The sequence below is a fragment of the Chlamydotis macqueenii genome, chromosome 1, assembly GCF_036417535.1.
Source record: "Chlamydotis macqueenii isolate bChlMac1 chromosome 1, bChlMac1.mat, whole genome shotgun sequence".
In the NCBI taxonomy this organism is placed as follows: domain Eukaryota; kingdom Metazoa; phylum Chordata; class Aves; order Otidiformes; family Otididae; genus Chlamydotis; species Chlamydotis macqueenii.
This window is the reverse complement of record NC_141556.1, coordinates 101,323,716-101,341,067: the sequence shown is the minus strand read 5'-3', so window position 1 is coordinate 101,341,067 and position 17,352 is coordinate 101,323,716. Positions and strand designations below refer to the sequence as shown.

General features: G+C 45.6%; 1 protein-coding gene across 2 annotated transcripts in view; it reads left to right on the top strand.

The window, feature by feature from the left end:
* Positions 1 to 3,811: 3,811 nt before the first annotated feature.
* MPZL1 (myelin protein zero like 1) overlaps positions 3,812 to 17,352 on the top strand; it is a 33,249-nt gene continuing 19,708 nt past the window's right edge. Inside the window, exon 1 of one of the 2 annotated variants that reach the window (XM_086763232.1) lies at positions 3,812 to 3,910. In XM_086763232.1, the coding sequence (XP_086619358.1) occupies positions 3,841 to 3,910 (70 nt within the window). In that variant the 5' untranslated portion in view covers positions 3,812 to 3,840. Of the gene's footprint in view, positions 3,911 to 16,223; positions 16,310 to 17,352 lie in introns of those variants that run through there. The other variant, XM_086763258.1, reaches the window with a different exon arrangement.

Genomic DNA, 17,352 nt, shown 5'->3' with positions numbered 1-17,352 from the left:
GTTTCAGAATGAGCATTTTGGGTGGATTACTTTTTGCAGCAGTGCATATCCCTAAACAGTGTCTACTGTACAATTCCTCAAGGAGGTACAGAGTTACAGAATAGAAAACAATCAAAACTATTAAAAATGTAAAATCGGTCTGAATGTATTTGCTTCTCCTCCTAGAAGAAGTTACCCTTATTTAGTTTGACATCATAATCCTGCTTGCTCTCTCTGACAAGCTACTCTCCAAAAGAGTAGGATAACAAAGGTCTGAATTTCTAACATAAACGGCGACTGTGAAAAAAGGTATTTAACCTCCTCCCCAGTGACACACACTTTTTTAGATCTTCCTTTTGTGATAAGTGGCAACAAAAAAAAAAAAAAAAGACAAAAGCATTTTTCCTTCTCTTGTGGAACTGAATTCTGATTTTACAGCATGTAAGAAAGCTCAGAAACCAGTTAGGCAACTTGAAAGCAGCCTGCTAGGAGGCTGCTGTGGTCTCTCTTGCCCCACTGTCTGGGCAGTCCTGCTCTGTCACTGCTGCTTGTCTGACCTTACAAGGAATGGATTCAGCTTAAAGAAAAGTAACTCCCCACCTTGCCATACACAGACAAAAAAAAAAAAAAGAGTTTGTTGCTAGCTAAATGAGCTGAATCACTAAGAAATGTGATAAATACCAGTATTACCAGTAGACAAAGAGTAGAGTTGCATAGCTAGAGGGAAAAAGGATGGCAGCAACTACACCTGTAATTGGGTTATCTTATCAGGGAGTTGTGTGCTGAGATGAGTTAAGGACTTGTGTAGTACAGCTTGTAGGCTCTGCGTTTAACAGCTTACCCCAAGAAGTGTTCCCAGTTCTTTTTGCCATAACCTTAATAGTAACATGTCACAACGTACAAATGCATGGTACGTTCCTCAGGACAAACTAAGTTGTTCCAGCTTCCTGGAACAATAATTTAATCACTACTAGCTGGATAAAAACTGGTCTACAGTAAGTTGACCAGATACTCCCCGAGATGTTCTCTGTATTGAACAGCAGTACTACTGCACAGCGAAAGGGGCAATTGTAGGGCTGTGCCTGTGACAACGTTATCTCAGCTCTGTCAGCGAAGGGAGAGATTGCAGGAGTTCTGTGGCAAGGGGCACGTGTGGCTGAATCAGGCTTATTAGTACATAAAAAGAGAACACTTGAGCCCTGTGAAGGACAGCACATTGTAGAATAAGAAAAAGGACACAATTTAAAAAAACACTTTAGGTTGGCTGTCTTGAAAAATTGCCTAGAAAGATGAAGCTTGGATTATTCAGGGAACTCTAAATTTTAAAACTGTGCAGTACTGAAGGGCGCAAAGGTAAGTAATGAACTCTGGGCACTGAGGTGCTTCCACATTGGCAGAGCACTTCCAGCCACTGAGGAGAGCTGTAAGGGCGAGTGGAGTTTCCATGGAAAAGCAGCACTCTGAAGGCATATTGAGGCAAAAGGGCTTGGGATGAAAGGCTTATCACTGTGTATCCATTTCTGCTCCATTTGGAAAGGGGATATTTTGGTCGGTTGGCTAAAGACTCACCTGCAAGGGAAGTCAGAGGGACTAAATGAGGTGGCAACCAAACAAAGTGATAATTCCCACTGATACAAAGAGTTGCCTGTACTGATTTTTGTTCCCGATTGCTGCCTTGGATTTCTGGTAGCCTGGGTTTCTAGCAGGCATGTTACAACTGTGCTCCAGAGCTTCCCTCTAGGGCATGAATAATGAACGTGTAGGCCATTACACTTCAGATCCCACTACAGCTGTGAACCTGGTGTCTTGCATCACAGCTGGGAAAAAAAAAAACCAACTGGCTGTGTTTTTTGCAGGAGCTGCTTCATCGTGATGGCCCTCCTCAACATGGCACACAGTAGTGGGGCTTTCTGTGGGATATTTGGAAAGTAATGGACATATAGTGTACAATCCAGACACAGTGGGACTGTTAAATCTGTGAGTCAGAGGCCTCTGCAGGCAGCAGGCCATCGATGCAGTGGATGGGAATATGAGCAAGTGTGTCGATGTACGCGAATGTAGCAAAGTGAGTTATGCGGATGGGAATGTGGGTGAATGTATAGAAGCGAACAGGACCTGAGCACAGTAGACAAAGCAAGAATACGTGCTGAGAAGCAACGGTACGATGGACAAAGTGAGAAGTACATGACCGTATCCGGTATACATCTTTAACCAATCAAATTATTGCTTTAGGCGTATGGACAGCACATACTAACCAATCAACAAATGGCTTGCACGTGAACAGGAACTAAAATATCTATATAAACGGATCTATATAAAATATCTACATAAACTGAGCTATTGGGGCAATAAAGTGGCGTTTGCTTGATCACATTGATCGGTGTGCAGTGTCCGTGACTTCCGCATCAACAGCTTTCCTGTGGCCTCTTTCATCTGCAGATGTGATTAGGTGGCCAGAGAGTGGCAGAGAAACTGTGGTGGCACATGTGTCTGGGAGAGGACCAGCATCCATAGACCACCGGGCAGGAGCAAACTGAGTACACTGCAGGCCTCTGCAGTCCCATGGATGCAGCGAGCAACAGCCTCCTGATGTGACTAAACTTGTGCAACTTCATTAAAATACAGAGCTTAGCGAAAGAAGGAACATTGGCAAAGAGGTTTCGCAAAGAGAGGGAGGGAAGCAAGGAGGTAAAGAAGGAAGGGTGAAAGCGTGGTCTCAAGAGGTCTCTAACAGCAGTGAGCGCAGTCAGTAAGCCGGGGGAAATTCCCAGCAGGTATTTTCAGGCAAAAGGCAAGGGCGGTTCTATGGTTGGTGTAACAGGAGAGCTTCTGAGGGAGCCTGCACTGACAGGCAGCACACGCCGGAACAGGCTCTCCGAGCTAACAGGGAAGAACAAGCAGGATCTCAGTGGAGGCGGGGGGAGCCCACCCTCATCGGTCCTCTCAGCCTGCGGCCACGCTCTCCCGCTTCCCCAGCAGCCTGGGACAAGCGCTCGGGACACGGACTTGTCATAAGCGCTGCTGTCGACTTCTATTGTTTCTCTTTGGAAAGCTGGGCCTCATAAGGCAGGGCAAGAGATCCGCATCGCAGGTACAGGCTGAGGTTATCAAACCCAACTCCACTGTGGCCCCCGCAGGTCCAACAGCAGCAGACCCACAGATCTTGCGTGGGCCTCGACAGACAAACGCAGGGCTCCGCTCGTGTGACTGCCAGTCATTCTCAGCGGGTTTTAAGGTGAAACGGGAAGGCCGCGGGACTGCCTCCGAAGGTGCTCAGGGAGGCTTTCCGCACAGAGGTGAACTCTCGGGCGGCACCAGAGCCCTGAGGCGAGAGCGTCCGGCGCTGCGCTGCCTTGGGCCCCCCTGCTCCGGCCCCGCGGAGCCCGGACAGCCAGGGCGCAGCGCAGCAGGCGCGGTGCGGCCAGGCTCGTCCTGCTGCCTGCAGAGGCCGAAACGGCGTTTTCAGGCTTCCCCCGCCGCCGCCACGGCTGGGGATGCCGCCGCTGCCACCGCCCCCGCCGCGCTTCTGTGTCCCAGACTTCGCGGAACCGGGTGCAGCTCCAGCGGGGCCGCAGCCCCCAGGCGCATCGCGACGGCACCACCCGCCAAGGGAGGCGGGGGGGGCGGGGAAGAGACTAAGTACGTGCCAGTGCGTTGCCTGCCCGGATAGGGTGTCTGGATTTGACGGATCGCTCTCCTAGCCAATCCTCTGGGAGAAGCGGGGCTGGGGCGAGAGGGACGCAGGAGGTGTGTGCGAGTGACGGCGGCTCAGCCCTATCCGGGCGAGGGAAAGGGGCTGCGGGGCGCAGGAGGGCGGGCCGGCGGCGGACAATGGGGGCGCGGGGAGGTGGTGGCAGGAAGATGGCAGCGGGTGGAGGCAGTGTGCGGCTTCCCTGCTCGGCCTGGCTGCTGGCCGCCGCCCTGACCGCCGGTGAGTGAGTACGGGAGTGCGGGCCGGCCGCTGGTTGCCCCCGCGGGGCTACGCTCGTAGCCTGGGTGGGTCTCGATGTGGCGGGGGGAGCCGCTCGGCCCGATCCGGGGCGCGGCAGCGGCCGGCTGAGCTCGTCGGCTTGGGTCGGGCCCAGGAGAGAGGGGCCGGCCTGGCCCGTTGGAGGTGCCGCCGGGCCCGTGGGGGTGAGGCAGGCGGGGGCGAGGCGGCCTTTCCCCGGCCCGCGCCTCGCCCCGCTCGCGGAGCGAGGTCTCCCAGGGAGGCAGCCCCACGCCCAGGGTCCGGCCGGTTCGTCCCTTTGAATGCCGCGCCCCGTCGCCCCGTTACCGGGACGGAGGGCGACTTCGCGGGCAGGGTGGGGTTCCGCGGTTCCCTTGCCCACCCGGTTGAACGTCGGGCCCCTCTGTTGGCGGGGCTCGGACCGCCGCCGTGGGCGCGTTTCCCGCGTGACTGTGGGAGCTTGCTCCCTCCCCTCTCCGAGCGCCGGTGGCTGGCCTGGCCCACGCGGGACGTGAGGGACGAGGAACCCTGTCCCGCGTGCCGTGGGGGGGGCAGGGGGGTTCGACCGGAGCGGTGCCACGGGCGCCACCCGCGGGCGTGATGCGTGGCGACCCCCCTGTAACAGCGCTTGCCAGTTTTTCCAAGGTCGGTTATTGAGTTCAGAGGATGTGAGTGAGTGGGTCTTTGTTGAGGAAAGGGAGAGCGTGGCGTGGAGGTGACCGGCAAGTGGGGATGCTGGGGTTGTGGTCAATGAGTGAGAAAGTACCTTTGATTTGGTCAGGGGTAAAGTATTTGGGTGGAGGAGTAATTACATCAGCCAAGATGAGGTGCTTATGACTGATAGATGGAGAATAAGTGCAAGGCTAAGGAGCAGTAGAAATAGCGAGGATAATGCTTAACTTTGCTGTGCCTTATGTTCTTCCAGGGCAAAGAGTTCTGTGTTTAACGTACTCTTCTGAAATGAAAAGATCATACACATTTCCCAGGGTAGCTCAGTGTGTGTAGATGCTAAGGGTGGACAATGATGGTACGACACCTGTAGGTATTTTTGGTTAGCAGTACTTTCTTAGTGGCTAAAACTTTGGAAACTGAGTTAATAGGAATTATTAAAGAAGCCTGGTGCCTTCTCAGATTATCTGACTGGAAGATTGTGTAAGACTAAATCCATCTGGAAGGAGGTTTAATAAGGAACTGTGCCAAGCGGTAAGAAACCTAAAACTTCTTATTTCCAAATAGCATTGTTATTTGAATTTAAGACAATGCAATAAACATAAATAGAGATTGCTAAGGCTTGCTGTGTATCTGCAGAGACAGCCTTAATATTTAGAATTAAGTAGGTAGTTATGATATATACATAGCTTACAATAAAATGAAGTTCTTTGAAAATAAGTATGGAGACAGAAGAAAAGGCACATATTTTCCCTGACCACAACAAAAGGTACAGCTACAGTAATGCTATGGGTAGCTAGGAGTAGTAGATCATTCTACAAAGTCTGAGGTATGTAACCAAATATAGTATCTTAAAACCAAGAAAAGCTACCAGGTACTCTCTTGGAAGAGACCCTCCCTAGGGCTGAGACTATCTAAAAAGTGAGATTGCAATTCAAAGGAATAAGTGGGTGTTAAAATCACTGTCTTACCTGGTTTGAGCTGTGCTTCTGTTCCCATCCCTACAACTATTGATTTTTTTTCTAACCCCAAATCAGAAGGTACTCCCACATTGGCCACTTTTCTCTGTGCATATACTGCACATCTGTGATCCTGCTGGCTGCTTTGAAAAGGTACTCCTTCCCCGCCCTACCCCCCCATCCCCGCAACGTGTGGAGTTGGCACAAGGTTTGCATCTTTGCATGGGAATAAATGACCAGTGTGCAGGCTCTTCACCTCTTTTGCATGTGCAAAGTAGCTTGGTGATTGGTAGGGAAAAGATGACCTTCTCTAGAGTTTGGGGTTGAGGAGTCCTGTGTAATACATACTCTGCCTTTTGGCTTGCCTGTGTCATTCTAGTTCCTGCTGGTTTTCAAGCACTGTTTCTGTTCCGCTTTCCTCATGGTGGATTTTCGTCTAGTGAGAGGTTCAGAAATCAAAACTTGCCAAGCAAAAGGGCAAGGGCAGAAGTGGCATTTTCAGAGGGCTGTTGCCACTCAGTTGCTCGGATGTGATGTGTGGCTGGGTAATGTGCTGCATAGCTTAGCTGCTGTGGCTTGTGGCTCCTCTCCTGCCTCTTCATGTGTTCAATGGCAGACCTGTTTCCTGTGGCCAATAACCTGCAGTGAGACAAATATTACTTGCGGGGCTGTGTTGTACAGGCCTGGTTTAACATCACAGTCTGTTTTCCTAAGCCAAGCAGGTAACTGTTGCTTTACAGCTGAGTACAGATAATGGGTTTTAAGCTTATTTTCTTTTGTGCACCTGCATGTGTGCATTAGAAGTTCATCTGGCTTGTTTACATTCAGTCTGAAAACTCAATTGCTTTATTTACTTGTAAGAATGAAGGGTCATTGGCAAATGTACTGTTTGTGATCCTGTGGACATTTGTGGCATAAACCGTAAATCTAAGTCTAATCTCTTGTATGGGTGGGTGAGCCTTGAACACCTACTCAAGAGTATCAAGAGAATGGATTGTTTTGCAATTCTGAATTTGTAAGTCATGTAAGTTATCACTTAAAGTGATATCGCGTCTGTGTTTAACGTGAGGGTGGTGGCTGATTGCTTCTGAAAGGCTGAAAGAATGTCTAGACATTACTGGAAAGAGTATTATTGGTGATATTGCTACTATTCTTTTTGGTGCCAACAAAGCCTGATCTTTTTCTTATACTGCCCCTTTTATACATGTGCACATACACATGGGTCAATAACAAGCAGAGGAGTATTGGGATGTTTAATAGCTGATTACCTGTTACTGCTTTGAGTTCACCTGCACATTCCAGTTGCTGCTTGAAATGTTTCATGAAAATAACACTGTATGTCAGGGTTGCAATGCTCACTTCATGTTTGTGCCAGATTTAGTCAGAATTGCTGTACTCACCCTGTCAGAAGCTGCTAGTTCTTCTAAGCTGAGCCCACTGATGCTGCAGGTAGGAAGACTTCCTTGCCTGCAGCACTAAGCCGGTTCTGCAAAGGGGAAAGGTGTTGAGGTGGATAAACTCTTCTCTCTGCTGGTTGGGTTGAGAGTGGGACTGCTGCTTGTATCACCCTGCTTGCAGCAGCAAGAAGTTCTCTCAAATATGTTGAAAAGACTGTAGTTTAATATTTTGGTGATTAAATGTGGTTTAGTGCCACCTTGTAAAATGACTAGGTTCTTCATGTGCCTGGCCACCCAGCGGTCCTCTACCTCTGTGCAAATAATGATGCGCATGGCTCTTTTGCTTGTTACCTGCATTGCAATTGATTGCGTTAAGCAGCAACTCCACTGTCTCTCTGTGGACTTATCCTGACTGGTAATAGTAGATGGTGAGTGGCCTCTATACTGTACAGGTTACCTTCAGTCTAGATGGGAGACCAAAGGTGACTTGTATTATTTGACTTGAAAGATTTTAATCTGAATAGTTTCTAAGGAATTATTATTTTGCTAGAGAGGTGCTGTACAGGTCATCATGAAGTCATCTATCTAAAGCTTATTATTAGCACCCATACTGGGAGTTCTCTGACTGTGATATGATGTGATGTGGTTTAATCATGTATGGCATACACAGCTCTTTCTACCACCTACATGCAATTAACTGATAAATTAACAAAGTAAACAGTCTTCTATGCCAAGAAAAAAAAAAAAATTGAACTGTTGAATGCTAACTCAGGATATCCTAGGAATACCTCAGAAAGCTGGAAGCTCTGAATATGAAAACATTAACATCCTTAACATCCTTTTGTGTCTGTCTTTTTTTATTTATTTATTTATTTTTTTTTTTTTCTTCTGTGGTTTGTTTATCTTCATTACCTTGCTGATCTGGGTTAGCATAACCCTGGATGTAATGATTAGCACAATGGAGAGGATGCTAATGTCTTGTGTAAGAGGAGGCTGTGGCAAGAGAAGACAAGAACTTCTGAGCTGGCTTTGCTACTGGTGAACAGGCTTGGAGAACTCTAACTTCAGTGATTTACTCTTATCTCAAAACAGCAGTTACTTAGAAGAGTAAGTGTTTACTCAGACTGGAGTTTAGCAGTAAGCTGTACTTATAGCACAAATGCTATGGATATGCATCTTGAGACAGGGGCAACGTCAGTATTGTTTGCTGTCGGAGCTGATTGGAAGATGAAAGATGAATCTTCAGCCAAGTGATTTCCTCTAGTTACACTGATTATTATTTCTTTCTCCTCATCTCTTTTAACTTTGAAGTGGTAGGATCATTCTGTTACTTGTCCTGAATAAGGCGCCTTTTTTTTTTTTTTTTAAACTGAAGATGTTTTTATCAAGTAACTATATTGGTGCTCTTTTGGGCTGGGATAGAGTTAATTTGCTTCATAGTAGCTTGTTTTGCTCTGTTTTGGATTTGTGATGAAAACAGCCTTGATAACACACCCATGTTTTATATTGGCTTACACAACATCGAAGCCTTTTCTGCTTCTCAGCCTGCCCTGCCAGTGAGGAAGCTGGAGGTGCACGAGGAGTTGGGAGGGGGCACAGCTGGGACAGCTGACCCCGACTGACGGGAAGGATATCCCAGACCACAGCAATAAAAGCTGAGGGGGAAGAAGGAGGGGATGTTCGAAGTTAGGGCATTTGTTTTCCCAAGTCACTGTCACACCTGATGGAGTCCTGCTTTCCTGAAGATGGCTGAACACCTGCCTGCCAATGGGAAGCAGTGACTGAAAGCTCTTGTTTTACCTGTTAAACTGTCTTTATCTCAGCCCATGAGTTTTTTGACTTTTCCCTTTCTGATTCTTTCTCCCATCCCATTGTGGGTGTGAGTGAGTAGCTGGGTTGTGGCTGAGCTGTCTGCCAGGATTAGCCCACAGCCCTTGTATATTGTTCCCTTTTGCTCATTGATGTTAAGGGCCATTAAGGGACCTTGCCCTGAAGCATTTGATTACACCCTACCTTCAGTGTTTAAAATCAGATTGAGATTCTGATTCTTAAGGGAGGGTTAAACTCCCTGTGCTGGGCAGCACAGCAGTTGTGTGGGTGGTGACTGGTGGCCTTTTCCTAAGTACTTTTGCTTCACAAAGCAGAGGTAAATCGGGGCGGGTGAACTCTGGGTAGGGTAAATGGCCTGCACTGGAGATGTTTGTCTTCAGTTGGCTGCTAGCCATCTGTTACGCTTTTCAGTAACTTGTTTTTGTAATGCATTCAAGTGAAAGATGGTGAACAAGGCTCCCGCTTGGTAATAAATTCTGTAAAGTTGTACATGCAGCAGGACTTTTGAAATCTGACTGGTTACTATGTCTTGAAGTTTTCTGATAGAGGTCTTACAGGATTGCTTGACTCTTTTCAATGTGGGAGGTGTTGAGGATGATGGCTGTGTGGAGATGCTGCATACCCTACTGCTTGACAAAGTCAGCACAGGCATAGGTGAAGGTGCTCCTCTAATCAAATGGATGGCCCTAGAAATGACGTTCTATGTGTAAACTGGGGAAGTGATGCAGAGTATGCTACAAGGGAGGCCATAAACACTTCACAAACGGAAAATCTTCCTGGGAAGAGCCAGTTGAAGCAGCTCCTGCTCGGTGCTTGCTAAGTTGTTGTCATATAGATATGGTATACAATGGACTGGGTTAGGGTGTTGGTCTGATTTAAAAGAAAACAATGGGAGAAGGGCTGGTTTGAAGATTAATTAGTTCCTGGTCAGATTCATCACGTTGTGTTTTAAGTGAGTATTGGAGCTATTTAAGTTGGCTCCACAACTGACAAATTCTTGTGAAACAATGCTTTGAAATACACAGGATGGGCTTTTTCTTTTGGTTTTGTGGTTGCACTGCTGCAGGTTATAGCTAGTTATGAGTTTGCTCAGCAAGTAAGTTAGCAAGTTTGGTTAGCGAGTTAAGTGTAAGAGCTTCAGATTTGCTTGAACTGCTGAAAGTAAGTCTCTAGTCACGAGGACAATCTGTTCTGGTGTGACTGAGTACCCTGTTAGCTGAGGAGTGTTATCATTTGGATGACTTCATTTCAGCTGTCTCTATGTCCTTGCTCAGTTAAGTGATGTAGTTTTATTTAACAGGTTTTAATTGGGTCCCTCTATCTGCAGGAAAAAACCCTATGTTCACCTTTCAGGCTGGTGGAAATACCAGTACTTGGCAAGAAGTGGATGTGATGCTGAGTCAGGAATGATGGCAGGTGTGAGTGACCAGTACTGAAGTGCTACTAATACCTTTGATGGTTCAAAGTGCATCTTCTGCAAATGTTTGTGATGGTGGGATGCTTTCTTCACTCTCTCTGCCACGTGTTGAGCATGTGTACCCAGCTTCTCTCAGTTCTTTAGTTAAGCCAGCTTAATGATATCTTTTTTTTTTTTTTTTTTTTTTGGTTGGAAAACTCGGTGTATTTCAGGGAGGCTCTTCTAGATGTACTCTTTCTTGTTCTGTGTAGCCCATCTTTAATTTAATTCCCATTTTCTGGAACCTTTCATTGTGCCCAAGGAGTAATCTGCTGTGTTTGTTAGTGGCTGTGTTGGTATGGCAAGATTAGAGGTAGAACAGCTGCCATCAGCTGTTCCAGTTGCCCTTTTCACTTTGAATGGATTTACTTAACTTGGCCCTTTTTGTTTTTTTTCACTACTTTGGTTTGACTTTGTCAACAAGAACTGTTTACTTGAATTTGAACACTTGTAAACTTACTTGGTCATGGAAGGAAAACCACTTCAGGACTGTTGAACGGAAAAATAAGATGTCTGATTTGGAAAGTACATGAGCTGCTGATTGGTGTCCCAATCTCCAGCATAAGCAGGGAAGCATTTCCCAAGGGAAAGTTCCTAGAACAGGGCTAGATGTTATTGGCCTTGAGACTAAATAAGCATCTGCCCAAACCTGCCATATGACTGGTTCTGTAATTGGAGCATGAAGCAGTGCAACTGCAATGCTTACTTGTTCATGGATCTTGGCACCTTTACAAAGATCTCAGTTTTATGCTTTCCAGGTTGAGAGTGTGATACACCAGTAAAATGATTTCCTCTGGATTGAATGAGAAAATATGTGGCCTGGCTTGCAAGGGAGCTCGGATATTCTTTGCTGTTTGTCATTTCTCGTGCTTGTTGCTCATTTCTGGTTAAAAGCATGGACTTTGGAAATAAATTTCAGCATAGGTTCTTCTGCTGCCCCTTGGTAGAACAATGAGCAGCTCTCTCTCATGTAGAGGAGACCACTTGAAAAACTGACTCCGTCACTTGGGAGCAGAAGGTGGTACCAAAATCAGACTCTGAAGACTTGTCTTTAAATTCTGTCGAAGTAGATGCATGGGGATATGCAGGGCTGAGATACCTGGATGTTATTGACTGCTCTGACAGCTTTGCCACAACCTGCTTAAGGCTTCTCAGTTAAACAGTTTTCCTTTCACTTGGGGTGACAAGATGGTATTATTTTTTTCCCCTCATCGTTGAGTCAGGCAGAGCTTAGCTGAATGTGCAAAGAGGCCAAGAGAAAGTGAGTGTTGTTTCAGCAGATGCTCTTCTGAGCTTGTCTCTGCTTGAGGGATGAATGTTCCAGCAGCAAGGCGGCAGGAGGTGGTAGGTGTTCATGGGCTAGGTGTCAGCAGCTTTTCTTCCTGTTTCATAGAGCTGGTAGGGTGCTGCAGGACCGGCTGTGTGACTGAAGAGAGGAAGCTTTCTTTTCTTCAGCAGCCTGAATTACTTTATGAGATTGGCAACCTGGGGAGCTGTTACAGCAGCAGTAAAAAGCTGTGCTGGTGATTGGCATTTGAGAGTGAAGCTAAACTCTTCTGTCCTCCTTTCAGGCAGCAGAATTTAGCTTTAGTTGCTTTGAAATTTAGGTGTCAAGATTAATTGATGTGACTTTGTCTAGTCATTATTTTTGTAGCGTGTGTTGCTTTGTGTCATATATGAGTGTATGGGATGTGGACATCAAGGTTTTGGTGGTGGTGGGGCTGCAGGGACATTCTCTGTGAGGGGAGGCTGGGGCTGCCTTGTGCCTGACACAGCCGGCTCCAGTGGACTCACTGCAGGGCACAGCTGAGGCCCTCAGCTGAGTTGGTGGCACCTCTGCGATAATGTTTAAGAAAGGACAAAGCACCAGAAACCCCCACATAGGCAGTGATGAGTGAGGGGAGAAAAAGCGTGAGGAGCAACACTGCAAACCCCAAGGTGAGAGAAAGAGGAATGTGCTCCAGGCACTGGGGCAGAGATGCCACTGCAGCCCCTGGAAGTTTTGGGAGAGACCACAGTGGAGCAGGCATTCCCCTGCAGCACGTGGAGAGGGCCACACTGGAGCAGATATCCATGCTGCGGCCCGTGGATGACCCCAGGCTGGAGTGAGTTCTCCTGAAGGACTGCAAGCTTATGGGAAGAACCTACACTGGAGCAGGGAAAGGTGTGAGGAATGACAAGCTGTTATGGACTGAGCACAACCATTCATCTTCCCCTGGCTGCTTGGGAGTGGGGAGGAGGTAGAGGAGTTGGGAGTGAAGGAATTAAATTAAACTGGAGGGGAAAAAAGGACTGGGGGAAAGGTGTTTTAGTTTTTGTCTTTGTTTTGTACCATCCAACTCTATTTTAATTAGCAATAAATTAAATTAATTTTCCCGAAGTCAAGTCTGTTTTACCGGAACAGAAATTGGTAAGAGATCTCCCTGTCCTTACCTCTACCCATGAGCATTTTCATCTTATTTTCTCCCTCGTCATATTCGGGAAGTGATAGTGAGAAAGCAGCTGGGTAGGCATCTGTCAGCCAGCTAAGGTCAACTCACCACAGTGATATACAAGAACATATGTGTAGAAGTATATATGAGGTTTTTATATCTGTACACCTAAAAAGACTTCAGACCAGATAACACCATGATGGCTTTCTGGTGTGGAGATGGTCAGACAGTCTATTTTTTTTGTTACGCTGATGTATATGGCTCCTTAACACTTGTGTGTTGTCCTTATGAAGTACAACATGGTTTACTCCTGGATGGAATGACTGGCATGGATTTCACTTCCATGTTAAGGCTAAATGATTTCAGTGAATTCTTTCTGTGGAAATTTGATCCAGCGTCTTGATGCTTTAACAGATCTTGTGGAGTTTCAGAGGAACGATTTGGGCATGTCTACTCCTGTCTATTAAGACCATGAAAGCTAGAATTTCTCCACCAGATGTTTTATCTACAGAGAAGAAATGATGGCTTATGGGAACATAAGTGCCTATGATTGCAGCAGGGGACTCTAACTTTGTGCTGGCTTTCTGAAATGCTTTGTAGGGGTCTTACTGCTGTTGTTTCGTACATCTTGTGTGGGGAAACTGTGCTTTGTGGGAGAAAGAACTAAATGTCATGCAACTGTAGTTGAGAGTGATGTCAACAATAGACTTCAATGTTTCACAACACACTTGACATTAAGTAAGAGCATTTCTTAATAAAAGCACTGTTTCACAAGTGTATGTTGTTTTTGTGACTTATGACCCCTAGTCATTAGAAAATCCCACATCCTCCTTCCTGATGAAACTTCTGGGCTACTCACAAAACCATAGTGAACATATTGATGCACTGACTTTTCTGTCATTTTATCAAGAGCTTTCAATGTAAACTGCTCGGGCTCTGTTGTATTAACGCATTTATTTCCATTTTCCTCATCTGCAGCTCTGTCATCAACTTGTTACCTGTAATAGCTGAATCTTTTAATAAAAAAATCTGATGAAAGAAAGATTATTTCCTGATCTTTCATCCGTAAGGTACTTTATTTATAAATTATGTAAATGTGTGTATTACCAGGCATCTTTAAGATAAATGAAGCAAGTTGCTTGTTAATGAACTGATGACTAGCCACTTCAAGAGGAAGGGAGTGTAACATGTCCCGGTGTAGGATGGGAACTGTAGCAGCTGTAAGCGTCCAATATTTAGTGATCTGATAAAAGTTTCTGCTTAGGCAGTGTTTGTGCTTGTGGAAATAAGACGCCCATGATTACAGTTGGTTGTTTGCATTCTTGGTTTGTTAGGACTCCTGGTGATCAAGCTGAGTTGAATCCAGGGGAATTGAGTTTATTTTGGTGTGTTCATAGCCTTAATTAACAGAACTTTTTCATTGGATCCAAGATCTCAGTGGAGATGTGGTCTACAGATAAATTTTAGTTAGCTGTATGTTAATTAGTGTAAACCTTCCATGCAAGGAAGGACCAAATTTTCAACTTTTGCCTAGTAAAATGGAGGCCTTATTTCTGTATACAGAAGTGTGGAATAAAAACAATTCTTGCCCCATTTTTTTTTTTTTTTAACTGCTATGAAACAAGTGTAAGCAACCAGGGGATTAAAGTAAGAGTAGGAAAAAACACTTCAGTGTTAGTAGGCATTGATCTCCAGCACTGGTATCTTAGGCACTGTTGGATTTGTACAGATGCTCTTACTAAATGTTTTGGAGGCACTTAAGAGAGCTTGAAGGAATTGAAATAAGTTTGTAGTTTTTGAGCAGATCCTTCCAAGTGTGAGGGATGGTGTTTAGGAGAAGGTACTGCAATGTGGATTTGAGAAGTCTGATGAGATCAATGCTGTAACATGGTTGGGGCCAAGAGTCTCTTAATACTGAAACAGGGATGAGTGCTTGGATGTTTGGTGTCATTTACATGACTGTGACATGCATAGGTGAATCTCTGTAATCCCATATAACCTTGTTATGTCAGCTCCGGTCAGGTCATTGTTTCTGGCAAGGGGACCATAATCTGTATGTTGCTGTGTTTAATCGAGGATATAGCTTTGAATGTGAGCAGTTAGTGGCAGTGGACAAGGGGAAGATTCCAGACTTTGACCTGTAAGATAGCCGGTCATGTAGGCTCTGTCTCCTCTGCAGATTAAGTTGCTAGCACGTGTGACTTGGTAAGTCTCGGCTGACCTTGCCAAAGATGTTCCAGAGAGAACACCTGTGAGGAAGACTCCCATCAGTGTGCTGTAGACAGCAGTTGGCCATCTTCTCTAAGAGTTTCATGATCAAAGTGTACCCCATTTCAGTTAAATTCACTTACCAGGGCAATGCTGCAGTCTTTCGTGTTATTCTGTGAAAACTGTAAGCTTGACTGCTCTTAATCTCACTGAAAGCTAAGTAGTTAACCACAATTTGGTTAACTAACTAGGTGCAAACTCTTGTGGTTATCAATGTTTGTCTGCTATCAATTCTGAATGATCTCATCTTCCTACGCTTTGCTGCTTGGTAACTGTGAAGGCTTTTTCCACAGGTGTGATTTCAGAGAGATATATTATTGCCACTCTTAAGAGTATCAGGGATGGCACAGTGCCTGGGAGCTGTGAGCTGGGCCAGGGCTGAACTATCCGAAAACGTAGCTTTTTCACTAGTTTTGTGTAATCTGGCAGACATGCTGGTGTTGTTACAAAGAAATCGAGAAGCTCTGCATCTTCAGATCTGCTTAAGCTACTGGAGAGCTGTGCCTTCAGAGTCAAGAAGGTCTTGTTCATTCGCAGCAAGTAAGTTAAAAGAGTATTAAGTCAATAAAGTTTGATTAGGTGGCGATGCTGTGCAATGAATAATGCTTGCTCTTGCATATGTTGAGTTCTACATCCTTTATAGTCAGTTAATGGAAAAGAGCAATGATCTTGCATATGTGACGTCTTCCTCTTCTTGATGTTACGCTTGGAGAAGTTTGGTTACCAGGAATGGACATCACAGTAATGAAGGTCAAGATAAAAATGGGATTCTTAGACCTGTGTCAGCTGAGCAGGTGGCTAGAAACTCTGACAGACTCCGCTTTGACCTCAGAAGAGTTCAAAGTCAAATATACTGTACAGGTTATTGAGTTGGAGACATGTGACAGGTCCATGGTCATATGTGCAGTTGTGGAGGGCTCTGGTGAAAGAAATGAACTCAGTTTTAGTCAGACTGAGACTGTTCTTTGAACATAAGGAGACAGATCCTGAGCAGAGAGACAGATCTGAGTAGTCAATGCAGTGACAGGAGCTGAACTTGTTTTGCAGATGAGATCCTTGCGACAAGATACTGAGGAGAGAGAGACCTGCGAATAGAGAGTGTTGATGAAGAATGAAGATCCATGATGGGAACAATGAGAAAAGATTAGTAATTAAGAGTAGTAAGATCAGTAAGTTAATAAGAGTTTGAATGTTGTATCCTATTTCAAGAATAGGAGGATTGTCTGAGAAGGATGGAGTCTTTTAATTGAAGTGTGGAGACTGAAAATTTAGCTGGTGAGAGCTAATGTAATTGCAGTAAAACTACTCCAGCAGCACTCAAGATGCTGAGTTACTCTTTTGCTTTACTGCGGTTCTCTCATGGGTTACTGGTGAGTTAGAACAGTGACTTCTTTAGATTAAGCAGATCTGGGCTACCCACTGCCTGTGTGTGGCAAGGAGTAATCCGTACCACGTACAAGAAGACAATGTCTTTGCAGGCTCTTTTCCTCCTACACAAATGCTGAGGGCATCCTGCTTGTTTTATGCTTTAAAAGAAGGCTTGTTCTGTGGCTTGGACTCAAAACAATGGATTTTATTTTTTTTCTACTCCATTAACTGGAAAAAATGCATAAAGCACAGCAGCTCTGAGTTAATTTCATTGAATTGCTAGAAGCCTTTTTACGTTCCAGATAAATATTTGGTAGTTGTTTTACAAAAGAATATTTTTTGGCCCATAGTCAGAGTATGTACAAGAGAAAGGAAGCTCTGATACAACCTCTTGATGAAAATCCCCCTCTCTTAGGGTGATGTTTCTCTTTCACTTGTTTGAAATGAAAGCAGTGATGCCAGGGGAGTCCGAGGGATCAGGGTAACCTCATGGGACTGAGTTGTTAGTGAGTTTGAGAAGTAAACAGCATGGACTCTGAATGGCAAAGTGAATGAATGGTGGTTTCTTCTGGTTTTTGTTGTTGTAATTAAACTGGTGTGATTTGTTCTCCCGCCCCTGCAGTGCTTGCATGCTCATTCTGTGTCCCCTGGGCATGTGCTCTGCCTTCCCCTGGCTTACCATGCTGGTTGGGTGAGAGACAGTGGTTCCTACAAAGCCATGCACATAGTGATTGTGGGGTGTACCCAGGTGGCAAGGGTGTTTTCATCTCTTTCATTGTTCAGCCGTTTCATTGACTGAATTGCAGCTTCCAGAGCTTGCAGGTGGTCTGTGGTGCAGGGCCAGCGGCTGCTACCTGCTGTGCTTGTGGCCCTGTGCTGCAGCCAGTCAGCTGGAGTTGCCCAATAGACTTGGTAGTCTTGGGGTGAGGGAGGAAGATGGGAAGTGGCACAGCTCACATGAGCTTTGTTTTCTTGGGGAATGAGGCTTAAAGTCGCATATGTAAAAGATGGTTTCTAAAATTCTCTATGGAGCATGGGCTTTGCT